General features: G+C 37.9%; 2 protein-coding genes across 2 annotated transcripts in view; both read right to left on the bottom strand.

Moving 5' to 3' along the window:
* bckdhb (branched chain keto acid dehydrogenase E1 subunit beta) overlaps nt 1–419 on the bottom strand; it is a 55,082-nt gene extending 54,663 nt beyond the window's left edge. The window contains exon 1 of the mRNA XM_086154653.1: nt 192–419. Coding sequence (XP_086010779.1) covers nt 192–387 — 196 coding nt within the window. The 5' untranslated portion in view covers nt 388–419. The remainder of the gene's footprint in view (nt 1–191) is intronic.
* Nucleotides 420–3,260: 2,841 nt separating this feature from the next.
* ttk (ttk protein kinase) lies at nt 3,261–13,218 on the bottom strand. The gene is made up of 25 exons (XM_086155847.1): nt 13,075–13,218; nt 12,488–12,575; nt 12,171–12,393; nt 11,884–11,990; nt 11,653–11,796; nt 11,437–11,551; nt 11,258–11,339; nt 11,061–11,173; nt 10,736–10,820; nt 10,492–10,600; nt 10,154–10,376; nt 9,847–9,953; nt 9,197–9,340; nt 8,973–9,118; nt 7,135–7,283; nt 6,744–6,873; nt 6,141–6,233; nt 5,859–6,016; nt 5,506–5,657; nt 5,271–5,395; nt 4,606–4,686; nt 4,351–4,527; nt 3,764–3,860; nt 3,598–3,683; nt 3,261–3,518 (listed from the first exon to the last, which is right to left on the bottom strand). Exons 2-25 carry the CDS (start codon nt 12,573–12,575, stop codon nt 3,453–3,455), a joined length of 3,000 nt encoding a protein of 999 aa, XP_086011973.1. The 5' UTR covers nt 13,075–13,218; the 3' UTR covers nt 3,261–3,452.
* Nucleotides 13,219–13,603: the final 385 nt, after the last annotated feature.

Here is a 13,603-nt window from a genome sequence, read left to right as displayed (position 1 = left end):
GGGAATACTGACTCGGCATCGCCAAGTTTCAACGTTTCTATGCACCTGATTCAAGGCACTTTCACCAACTGGAATCACACTCACTTTCCTTTTCTGAAGTTAAACAAGTTGGAATTTATAAAAGTAATTGCCAAACTACCTCTCAATGAAGCCTGGCGACTGTTAGCATAACCGGCTTGCTAGCTACTCACCATATTGTGTCGGGACAGGGTCAGGCTGAAAGGTAAAGTGCGCTGCATGTCTTCGCTGTGTTTTTGTGCGAGAGGTGTAGCTCGGTGAGAGTTTCAGAAGGGTGGCTCGAAATGAACTCTCCGCGCCGGTGCCTGCAGCAGAGTTCGAAAGTTTCCAGTTTGCACCCCGGATGAAGAACCGAGCAGCAGCCGCCATGACTGTTGTGGTGGCTGGTTAGGAAGGACGAAATGAATTAAACCAAAAAGATCGTCTATTAAACAGATGATTTCCTCATTGGCTGAAAACGAGATTATTATTAATATTATTATTGTTATTGTTATCATAATTATTCCGATCGGATGTTGATGTTCAACAACAACTTGAAAATGTGTAATATATTATCACATTTTTCCAGAATGTCTAATAGCATACTCACTTCATAGAGAACCACAACATGTGATCGTGTGGATCGCATGTTATTGCTCCACAGTTATTAAATTCATTGCTAATTGGTGTTGTGTTTAAATACACACGCTTACTACATTATAATTGCAGTTGCAAAAAATGTGAAAGATTCTTCAAAGATCGCCGGAAAACCAAACCTAGTACTACACTTTGACGGAAGCTTGGTGGGCTATGGTGCAATAGGATTCATATAGAGTAAGAGCTCTTTTTTTCTGACGATCTCAGTGAGGACAAAGGCTGTGATTGGTCCAAACGGAGGGCGGTGTGCGTCGGAGGAACTTCTGATCACCTATTTTAGCGATCAATAGAGCGTCGGTGGCACGACTGTCAAGGTTTTAAACTTTGTATGTTAAATACGTACGAATACCCTCTATACCTACCACCAGATGTCAAACATGCAAAAAAAAAGGAACACACGTATCGTGATCGATCATGAATAGGGTCGCATATTAATCAATAAAACATACAAACTTGTACTATCTGATATTATTTCAATACAGGACATTCTGGACTTATTTCTAATCATGCCAATGATAAAATTTACACCCAAGCCTGATGTTGTCTCTCATAGAAAGCTAGCCTGATTTAGCATAAGAAGCAAATGACTGTCATCCCTGGGCGTTGTGCAAAAATTGCAAAGTATCCCAAAAGTTCTGATGAAGTAACAATACAAATAATGTTTTTCATATCTGAGGAACAACGGGGTCTGACATTCACAGCGCAATCAGTCACATCGCCTTTCACGTCAAAAGATGGCGCCATTTCCGAATTAACATCCTTTCAGTCAGAATCCTGATTGTGCACAAACGTCTTCAAAAACACTTCAGAGGGTCAAACACAAAACACGGAGGAAACCTGGGAATCTTGAAGAATTTCTATTTCATCATATTTTCTTAACTTCAGTGATTTCCTTCAGATACTTTTCTGTATACCTCAGTATGTTAGTTACATTATGACAAGATATGTTGCAATCATTTATTCATTTGTTTTAAATATATCTCCTTAATTAACCAAGTAAATTGATTATTTTTTTTAAAATAGAATGTGGCTCATTCCCTGATGTCCTTCACCTTGGTAGCTGTAGCTCCTCACGTCATGTTACTTTGGTCCAGTGAAATGAAAGTTGCTGCATAAGCTGTAACTCATCTTCTGCAGAGTAGAGGCTGGTATAAATTACAGTAACAATAACTTGCTGCAGTATTCTTATGCTTATGCATACTTATGCAGTATTTGCTTTGAGAATGCTAGAAGAGAAGTACAGAGAGGGCCAGAGGAATCTGCACTGTGTTTTCGTAGACCAAGAAAAAGCATATGACAGGGTGTAAAGAGAGGAACTCTGGTACTGTATGAGGAGGTGTGGAGTAGCAGAGAAGTATGTTAGACTGGTGCAGGACATGTATGCTAGTTGGGAGACAGTGGTGAGATGTGCTGTAGGTATAACAGAGAAGTTCAGGGTGGAAGTGGGACTCCATTGGGGATCAGCTCTGAGCCCCTTCTTGTATGCAGTGGTGATGGACAGGTGGATAGATGAGGTTAGACCGGAATCTCCATGGACCATGATGTTTGCAGATTACATTTTGATCAATAGTGAGAGCAGAGAACAGGTTGATGAAAATCTAGATAGGTGGAGGTATGCGCTGGAAAGGAGAGGAATGAAGGTTCGTCGCAGCAAGACCGTACATGCATGACAATGAGAGGACAGAGGGAGTGGAGATCTAGAAGTTTGAGGGTTTCAAATACTTGGGGTCAACAGTCCAGAGCAGCAGAGAGTGTGAAACAGAAGCGAAGAGATGGGTTCAAGCAGGTTGGAATGGGTGAAGAAAAGTGTCAGGGGTACTATGCGATAGAAAACTGAATGAAAAGGAAAGGTGTACAAGACATTGTTGAGACCAACGATGCTGTATGGCATAGCTAGAGGTCACAGAGATGAAGATGCTGAGGTTCTCTCTGGGAGTGACCAGGATGGATAGGATCAGGAATGAGTCTCTCAGAGGAACAACACATATTAAAGGTTTTGCAGAAAAGGTCAGAGAAACCAGACTGAGATGGTTAGGTCATGTACAGAGGAGGGATAGTGAATATATTGGTAGATGGATGCTGGAATTGGAGCTGCCAGGCAAGAAGTTAAGAGGAAGACCAACAAAATGAGGATTTATGGACACATTGAGAGAAGATATGAAGGTAGTTGGTGTGAGAGAGGATATAGAGAATAGGGTTGGATGGAGAAGGTTGATTCGCTGTGGCAACACCTGAAGGGAAAAGCCGAAAAGAGAATAACTTGCTGCAAGACAATGCTTGTTTATTATTTTGATATCTGGTACTGACAGGGGAAAACAAAAGTGAAATCAGTTGAAACCAGCAGATTCTTCATAGTTCTCACAAAAGATTGTGGCCCTTGAAAAGATATTGGCCCTTGAAAAGATATATCAAAAAAGGACTAACCTGGTATTAAAATAAATATAAACTAGATGTATATGCATTGCTTGCATTAGTCAACAGTTGAATGCAATGGTATTGTTTATCACTGCTCAAACTATGGTTAAAACTTGATTGCACTAGGTAGGCACCAGACAGACCAGATGTTCAATTCTGTTCCCTAGACTGCAATGCTAAGATAGATAAACTCCTGGAGATACAGTAAGTTTATTTGATAATACAAGCTTTCCTTTATCATCATAGTAGTTAGTAAATGAGAAAAATAAAATTGAAAAAAAAAAAAAAGTTATGTATCTAATAGAATATGTATTTACTGTATCAAAGTGAAATAACAAAAAAAATATTTACACACATTTTTCTAATTAACACTTTCTAGGTTATTAAGTTGATTTGGCGCATTCGGCGACATCCAACTTCTTGCCAGTGCTGCACATTTTTGCCAGATTCTGTAAAGTTGTGACAACTGAATTAGTAGCATATCAAATGCAAGTGTGAGAATATATGGATTTAAAAAGTCAATCTTACATTGGCAGCACGAATTATGCTGGTGGGAGATTGGAGGGCAGCAAGGTCAGTTAGGATTTTCTTCAGATCACTATTGCATGGTTTTTCTGAAACAGAGGAATAGACAGTAAAGGTGACCACCTGCATAAACTTCATTTTGTTCAAGTATGTGTGTTAGTGTGTGTACCTGGTTCAGGAGATGCTTGTGGCTTTAATTGAAGGTAAGGATGCCCCAGCAACTCTGCAATAGAGATCCGCTCTCTGGGGTTGCGTACCAGGCACCTCTGTTCAAACAAGACAATCCGTATGCTAGTACTTGACAATCAATTCAGCAGCATCTCAAAGCTATTCCCCAGTATTATGCCCCTCCTTGTGGGTCTACACAAAACATAATGTCTGTTTCTGTAGAAACAAGTTTATCTTTTACTTTATTTGTAACCTAAAAGATCATTCTTATAGTTCAGTTATATGCCACTCTAAAAGTTTGATTTATTTCAGTTTAAAGAAATACAAGGCACTGACTGTTCAAATGAATTTGGTGTCTCAGGCGCAGAGTGACAAGACAAATTCTAAGAGCTACCGGTACTTTCCAAATGGGCTAGCCAGGGTTAATGTGTAACCCATAAACTGAATTTTATGAAATACTTTAATTATGAAGCCCTGTCATTGGACTGTGGTAGATGTCTGAGAACAAGGTCTGTCCCAAACCAATCTATTGATTCTATGGTCAAACTATGTTCTAATCATACTTATTGATAGCTCTTGATCTCTCACCTTTAAGACATCGAGCAAATCCTTTTCTACGATGTCAGGAAACTCAATCTTATGGGAGGGATCGATGATGGCATGCAGTTTGGTGATCTGATTGGTGATGCTTTGAAAAGGAGTCTTCCCATATGTCATACAGTACAGGATACATCCAAGGGACCACACATCACCCTTGGGACTAATCTTCAAAATATAAATACATAAAGTAGTTTAATTGCTATTCTCACACCATAAAAACATAGTTTCATTGTGAAAGAATACCTTTGAGCGTGCTTTTCCATGCTGGGATGATGATGAAGTGTCTTTGATGGCTTCTGGTGGCATATAGTTCAACGTTCCCACCTGTGATTAACAAAAACAAAAATGACACCACTGTAGTCCATTCTTGTTAGATATATGATCCCATATAAGTTGCAAAACTAGACCTCAATGCCAGCCTTCAACATTTTTTTTGTGAGAATGTCATATTCCAGTACTGATGGTTTTCCTAATATGCTGGTTTGGACCAGCGTTATCGCTTTCATTGCCAAAAATGTAACAACTTGCATGGACATGAACGCCTGAATGTTATACTAAAAAAGGGACTCATATGCAGTATCTCCTTTGACCATATCGACATGATTAAGCACTGACATATCATCAACGTCTAGGTAGAGATGACAAATGCAATAACAAATGTAGCATATTGCTCATCTATCAGCTAAATTCCAGTGCAATTGGAGTGTATGCCTTTTTTTCAACAGTTTCCAATACACTGTTCCTGCTTGTTATTTTATAGACCTAAAGTTTGATAAATCAGAGGAATAAAAGAAAAATAAAATAGAATAAAATAAATCAGATTACACTGTCAAAATATCTAGTTGTAAACCTTATATTTTACAGCCACTACATCACTGATATGGAGCAATAATTGTTACAAACTTTACCTGTGAATCCTTCATGATGCTTGTAACATCTGGTTGGATTCTGTTTGCAATGCCAAAGTCAATCAACTTCAGAGAAGCATTTACGATAACAAAATTAGCAGGTTTCAAGTCACTATGGACAATTCCTATAAGGAAGACAACAGAAAGCAAATAAAAGAACTAAGATTTTCTTGCTATCGTGTAAAAAGACCAAATGTTAACATTCCCACAAAACAAAGTTGAGCAGAGAACAAACCATGTTTGTGGATAGTTTGGACAGCTTCTAGCATGTTTTTCCAATAGAATTTCCTCTCAAGCGGATTCATACTCTTTCTATTCCGCAACCACGTGTTAAGATCCAAGTTTCCACATTCCATCAACATATAAATATAGTTGTCAGTTATTTCGCTGCACACAGAGAAACAAAATAACAGAAAACGGATGGTTTACCCATGCTTTGTGTAGACAACAAATCACAATATTTATCCAAAAAATTTCAGAAACAACTCTACCTTCAATACAACTCAAAAAATTTACATTGCTGCTTTCATGCCACTAATGGTTTCCATCCAAATAAAAAAAAGTTCAAACACATATTTGTTTACTTACTAGTCATACAACTTTATTATTTGATCACTGTACTGCTGCAAATGGTTCAGATGTTCGATTTCATTTTTGTAGCTATCTATTGTCTGGGAGTCAGCTTCTACTAGGTCAACATATTTTACAGCAAACAACTGTTTTTTGTGATCCAGGACCTGGTAGACCTAATAAAAGACATCAAAAACACCGGTGAGTTAAAAACTGCACTGAAACCATAGGCTAAACAGGGAGGAATAACTGTTGGAAATGTATTCAAAATGGGAATTCACTGGTATACAGTAGATTTACCTTGCTGGATCCACCTCGTCCAATCATCTTGAGGATGAAGAACTGTTTGCCCTTAATGGTAATGGATTCGTTTGACAGAGTGGTAAAAGATGTCTAATGAAACAAAACAAGGATAGACATAAACATAAATAGGGATTGAAACTGCACAAGGGGCTTAGGAACATTCACTTGTTTCATGTAGTTCTGAATGTGCAATATTATATACATGCTGAGATTTTGTTTCATCTCTGCTAGAGCTTGTTTTATATAAACTAGCACCAAGCATTTTGGGTTCTGATACCCTCCGATCATTTGGGAGACATTTGACTTATCTAGTATTTTGTATGCATCTGTCAATGGAAATATCAGTGCCAACTGGAGAAAAGCTGTTAAGTCAGATATGTTAAAATATTTTTAAAGTATGTTGTGTTAAAAAAAAAAAAAAACACAATTATCTGTATTAGAACTGGCTCTACTGGTACAAATCTAGCCTTTGTGGTATTTTATCTTATAGCTAATAATGTACACTACACCTTGGGAATAGTCATTCTCTACTGTCACCCTGTTCAGCCTCTGCTGGGAGTGTTTCAGGAGGCACAGCGGTCAACTAAAAGCAAGTAGTACCTGTGGAGTCTGGAAACATGGTGTTTGGGGTAGTGGTGTAAATGGCTGCTGAACAGGTCCAGCTCTTTGTGCCACTGTTGCAGAGGATGTAGACATTGCAAGCCCTTTCTTTGCAACAGGAGTAATAAAGCTATGGAGGAGAGAAACAGACAAAAGCTACAAAAAAGGTCACTTTGCACCATTTAAATGATCATAAACGAAATAAAGTGAAACATTAAATTTTGTTATGTCAAATAATTTTTTACTTTTAATATATAATTTTACGCAAGCTTATAGGTTGCAAAAATCAGAACAGATATTCAAATCTTTAAATTAAAGGCAGGGCATTATCTACTGAAAAGCTTTTGTAAAGTCTTTGTTGATATAGAAGCTCCTTGTGTCAAGGAGTTACCTGTTAGCATGGTAGTTGGGTTGGCTGACTGGTGTTTGACAGATAGTTTGTGGGTTCAGTTTAGACGGAAGATGTAGAGATGGGGTGGGGACTGACTCCATCTCTCCATGTGAAATAGGTCTGTGGTCAGGCGTTGTTTTATATTTATCCTGTAAAGAAATGTACAGTATATGACCCACTAATAATTGATAAAAAATGGATCATTGTGTCTGATTAGGGTTTGTGCGGGACTCTGCTAATCGAATTCAATGCTTTTTAATGTGACTTTAAGCAAATCTAATGCCCAAGTCCAACAGCGGATACATTTATTTATATAAACGTCAATCATTCTCACCCGGAATAGATTTTGCATGGTAGCAGATATGTACATATCACCTTTGTACAGCTTTACATTCATGCTCAATCATTATCAACACTCTATTGGTCACTAACAAATTATTACAATAATATCCATTAAGACAAATCACTAAAGCCATATGAAGAGGATTAAGAGGTCATGAGAACAGGAACACGTCAGCAGAGCAATGTGTCCTCAACCAAAACAATATCATATGCACAGGCAGCTCAGGATGGAGAAGTGCAGATTAAAGAGCGCGCATTGCACGTCCAAAATTGTCACACTTGACCGTATTAGAGGGCCTCTCGTAAAGAACATGATTGCAGAGAAATGGATAACAACTCCATAGATGAAAAACAAACACAAGTAGGTACTGAGGGTTCTTTAAATAGCAGGTGTGTGTGCTGTGAACATGACGACTTGAGTTACAGCCCCCCTCAGAGGAACCGAAAAGACACCAGGATTCAGATAACAGCAGGCAGGAGCTACATCCAGGGAGAAGACCGTAACAACTGTCAACTACTAATGAGAATAAGACACCCACAACTGCACATTTCATTCTTTGTATTATAAAAAACACTGGGTCAGGGGAACAGCCAGTCAGACTTTGTGAACTGCCACACTTTGTTGCTTGTCAGAGAATAGATGATCAGACCCAGAGTTCTATATATTTTGACTGTTGAATTAAATACTGATTGAAGCCTAAATATCTTGTCCTATTGTTTCACCAACGTTTGTGTATGATTATTAGTGCGTACTTCTTAGTTGGTTTCCTTTTTGCTCCAACTCAGTCTCAACATATTTGACTGGGTGATCAATTGGGCCATGAGTGTACTGTCTGCGTTGTTTTAAACACATCCATCAGCTAGTGCACACCTCTATCAACACAGCTCCTTTCTTTCTCAGTGCTTCGGGCTTATCCTCCAATCCTTTTTTTTTTTTTAGGCCACATATTGCACCCTGGCCTCCTCCTCTCTTCATCAAGGTCTGCCAACCTCGACAAAAAGAGGAACAGTCCTTCATTCAACCACTTTTGTTGAAAATTACACTTTCCCATTTTCCCGGCACGACACTCTATGGCCTTATAACATTAAACAATACCCAATTCCAACTGGCACTTACCACTGAGCACCGCTATTCTGATGTTTACATAACCTCATCGAAATATAATGCTAACAACAATGTTTTTTCACCATCTGGTATATTTACATGTTTAATGTCTCTGAACATTAAATTTCATGCTTTTTAATGCTATTTAATGCCTCTGATTTTGCAAAATATATTGAATGCCTTTTAAGGTTATTCAATGCCCCGTGGATACATTTTAAATAATGTGATAACGAAAAAGCAGTAAACCAATATAATGTAGAATGTCACACTTAAGCTGCGAATAGATCTCAAATTCAAAATTTGCAACCAAATTGCAAATGCTAACAACCCCAAGACTTGACGTGGCAATGATTTCATAGAGATGGGGAAAAAAAAAAAAAGGATTTCAGACCTCTGGAGAAACATATTTTGTCAGAGTTGGCATCTTCCACTCGGACAATGTGTCTTTGCTGGCTGGTTTTTGAAGGTCCACTGAACGGCGTAGAGGGACACGAGCAGGAAGATGAAAGTCCTGGTCTCCCTCACATATTTCCATACCTGTTTCATAGATATGGGAATTATCAGGATTTAGTCATTCAATCCCTTTGAATTTATTGAAGAAAGTCCTACTACGACCTGTGGGCTGATGCTCATTCCTGTTTGGCAGAAGCTGCTTTTCTCCAGCTTTAAGGTTACGCATGGCCAACTCCAGTAGCTCTACTGGCTTGGCGCTTAATGTCAGGGCTTTGTGGAGAATTGAAGCTGCTTTCATCATATTACCTTCGGAAGAAAATGTATAGCACTTCATAAAGCTACTCAATGAACAGAAACAGAAATGACAAAACTATCTATCATGCCATATTCAGATCAAGGAAAAAGGCTCTTCAACACTATCAACAGCACAAAGAAAGAATATATTGTACACTTACATTCCAGATTACAACATGCAATTGATAAAGTAATTCTGATACATGATGTTTAGTCATTCAAACAGTAAGAAAATAACCAAGTGAAAGCCAACCACGCCTATAGTTTATATAGCACTCTTTGTGAAAGCCTTGAAGTTGCTATATATTATAAGCTTTGATTTCAATATGTCATAATCTATTAAATGACTAGTATTTCTTCAATTGGTCCTTTTAAAGACCCAACAGGTGATTTTTTTTTAACAATTATTGTTTCATAAAGTACTTTAGTGATGATTTTATGGTGTATATTTAAATTGTATACTGACTGTATGCATTAAATTTGTGACTGTGTATATTTATAAATGAAAACCAATTTACCTTGAGAGACTTCAAACTGAGCATGTGCTATGTGGACGAATGAAAAGACTTTGCAATTGGATCTTGCAACTATGAAGTGGTCTTGGGCTTCATCTGGGTCTTCAATGCTTCAAAGAAAAAGAAAATATGGTTACAAATAATCAGCACTGACCCTCATACAGAAAAGTATAGAGTCATTGTCGTAGCTGTCAGATGTGAAGGATATCCAGTGTAGTTTTTCAGGTGCCCATTATTCTGTCTAATGAGTACAAATGACAAAAAAAGCCCTTTAAAATAACATTAAAATAACATTGGATGACAAACTTACGCCTTGAGTTCAGCATATCGGACCAGTATTTTTGCATAGCTGGAGTTTTTGCTGTATTTTCTTATTGGAAGGCGGGCGAAGATTTTGGAATAACAATCCTTGAGTTTATTCAGGAAGCTGATGTCTGTGTGGGGGTTGCCTCTTTTTTCAAGGTTCAACAGGTATGTCCAACACGACTCAGGAGAGTTGGAACTGACAATCTGGTCAAAATTGTAAGTTATATCTGCAAAGAAAAAGCAGTGAGGTATTAAGTAAGCTAAATAAAAAGCAGTAAAGGTTCTGGTCCACTCAAAACTAAGAATATGCACCATGTGGAGTACTTCTTGGTGATAAAGTACCTTCTAATCTCAAGCCATCTCTCGCATCATTTGTACCTTGGAGTAAAGTGGTGGAATCCACATTTGGCTGGTCATCCAAAGGTTTATGCTCTGGACTGACAGTTGGTGGCTGCAAAAAGCACCATAAAAGACAAACGATATCGCCTTCAGCAGTCTCTCAACTAATACTTATTTGTATCAGACTGGGAAGTGAGACCATTCAGTCAAACTGCTACGGTATATGGATTAATTGATATAGACCAACCTGAAGACAGACTAAATCATTAGATGAAATTATCTTTGATGATGGTGGCACAAAGATGGAGTTCACACAAGAACCAGATGTTTGCCTGAAACACAATAGCACCAGTTCCATCTTAATAGCTTATTAAAAATACCAGGCCTGAAAAATCAGTCAATCAAGAGAAAACACAGCACCTTATGATAAATTCTGATAATAAAATACTGAAATATACACACAATAATTGCACACAAAATGTACTAGCATGGAGACAGAATGGATCATTCTGACCAAAAACTCCGGTATAGAGCACATTGAATCATCAATCATCTTTATTTAGCATAATTACCTCGACAGACTGCCAGGATTCGATGCATCACTTTTACTTGACAGCCTCCGAACAATATAGTCATCATCCTCCTTTTCTGGGATAGAAAAGGGAACAACGGGGAGCTTCCCTGGCTGTAATGCAAAATGATTCAATGAGGTAAATACTTTTACAAAATCTTTGAGAAAATGTAAAGAAATAGAGAAAATACAACATACAAAACCAATTGCTCGCTTGCGTTGAGATGTAGATCTCCAGCTTGACAGTTGATCATCTGATGATGCATAGCTTGATTCAGTCCTGAGGGCCAAAGGGAGAAACAGACATTTTTTTTCCTATTTGAATGGAAGTCTTGTTAGTGTTGAAAGTAGTACCATTACAGTAGTTGTATTCATACCCTGTACTGAAGATGCTAGAGAGTTGTAGGTCACCTGTCCCATCGGATATCCTGCTTACTTTTTGGAATGCTGATCCTTTTATGACAGACTCTTGACCACCACTGCTGCAGAATACTGAAAGACAGAAACCATACAGTTGAAAATGAGGCAATAAATATCATACGTTTTCCATTTGTTTTTCCGATGCATATTCTTTTAATTTAATGAATACTCACATGGTGCATTTTCTTTGTCCTCTGAATTTGAAAATTGTGTCTTTCCACCCTCCAACTTCTGCAAGACAGCCTCTAAAAGCTCTCTTGGTTTGGCTCCCACTTCAATCGCATTTTGCAATATGCAAATACCCTTTTTAGTGTTACCTAGGAATGTTTAATTGCATACAGTGAAATACAACACGTCAAAACAATGTCTTTATATAAGAAAGCACATATAACACTTCTTTGTACCTCGAGAATGTTCAAACTCTGCATGAGCAATGTGGACAAATGCAAAGTTCTGGCTGTGAGACCTTGCTACGTTGAAGTTGGCTTCTGCTTCATTAACATCTTGAATTCTACAAAATAAAACATGTCAGTTGACAAGAGCTTGACCCCAAAATCACAGAAGCTGTAATAATAACAACATTAATAAAAAAAAAAAAACATTTCAGGCATATCATCATTGCATTGCCATTGTAGCTTTTCTGGTTGAGATAAAGTGTTAAACATGAGGTACTGTATTAACAATTACTCACACTTTCAGCTGTGCAAATCTGACAAGCATCTTGGCATAGCTTTCATTTTGACAGTTTTTTCCGAGGGGCATAAAGGAGAATACTCTTGTATAGAAGTCAATGAGTCTGACGAGGTGTTGACGATCCAACTGGGGGTCCCCTTTCTTCTCTGAGTCCATCAAATATGACAGACATGCTTCAGGTGAATTTGTGCTGATGACCTGGTTAATATTATCTGTGTCATCTGTAACAAGTGCATGGTGTTAGACTGGCTTGATGAGGTGTGGAAAAATTAATACTGAATTCACAATGACAAGACAATTGAAGACATATATTACCTTCATTCAGACACTTCTTTATTTTGTTGAGCTTCTTATAAAGCATGGCAAGCTGCTGCTTCCTGTCCGTGTGTTCCTCTTCCTCCATCTAAAATAATCAGGGTCGAAAATCTAACGAATCCGTTCTCAGTCAGTAATTTATTAGGACGCAATTACGCCAGTGTTGCTCAGGTTAAAAGTAAAGCTAGAATACAAATGAAAACGTAATTACTACAACTCCGACGACAACTCCAGCTTTAAGTTACATTTCCTTTGTGTCTTGTTAACTCGTAATTATGTCACTCATGTCTATGGCGTTGACGTTAGAACTTAAGAATACTTGTGTCAAAGCAGCACAATATTTAAAATGTATTCACGATAGATAGCGTTTTATCCGATGTCTGCGATCTCTACCTCACTCGTTTGTGTTTACGTCCAGTTTACCTTCGCGTGTTAGCAAGTGAGCAACACTAACAGCTTAGCGACGCAGTTAGGTATGTTGGGTTTGACAATTGTTTTTAAGGCGAGGAATTGTGAATTTAAGTTCTAAATTATAACTTACAGTACAACATTTAAAAGAGCGTTGCAATATTTTTTTTTATTCTCACCTTGTCAATGCTGTTAGTTATCCCTTCCAACTTAGGGGGCACAAACAACGTTAGTGTTCCTCTGGCAGTTTCAAATATACCACTTCCGTTCAAGTCGTGCGTTGATTGGCTAGTTTGTTGTGACGCCAATGACCGGTCGCGCTTCATTTGCAATTGCTACGTCTCAAATGTAGCAAGAGTATAAAAAACAATTTAAAACTTTATACTTGTAATCATTTGCCTTCGTAGAAAAACATGCATATTCTTATTCTGGCTGTCTATAGTTTAAAATGTGTCTGAAATCACATCGTATTGAAAAACAAAGAATGGCTGCAAAGGTTAAAAGTCAAATAAATGTAATAGATGTGGAACTGAAATTAATTTTCAATGTTAAATAATAAGACGAGGAAGTAATCTCGGTTTGAATAAATAAAACAACATGATAGATCATTTAGATCGTGCAAACGTGGTTAAAAGTGGGGTCGTTGCGTAGACCTTGGGAATGACAACTCTGTTCTCGGGACCTGAATGCATCAGCAGAACCACGCTG

This window comes from Fistularia commersonii, chromosome 11 (genome assembly GCF_037954325.1).
Source record: "Fistularia commersonii isolate RoL2024-O1a breed Wild chromosome 11, RoL_Fcom_v1.0, whole genome shotgun sequence".
NCBI classification, from domain to species: Eukaryota; Metazoa; Chordata; class Actinopteri; order Syngnathiformes; family Fistulariidae; genus Fistularia; species Fistularia commersonii.
This window is presented reverse-complemented; position numbering and strand designations above follow the sequence as displayed.

Coding starts and splice junctions, on each gene's coding strand:
- ttk (XM_086155847.1), bottom strand. CDS start 12,575: ATGGAGGAAGAGGAACACACGGACAGGAAGCAGCAGCTTGCCATGCTT. Junction 11,991..12,170: donor AGATTTGCACAGCTGAAAGT/GTGAGTAATTGT, acceptor TTTATTTTGTAG/AATTCAAGATGTTAATGAAG. Junction 6,874..7,134: donor CCCAACTACCATGCTAACAG/GTAACTCCTTGA, acceptor TCTCCTCCATAG/CTTTATTACTCCTGTTGCAA.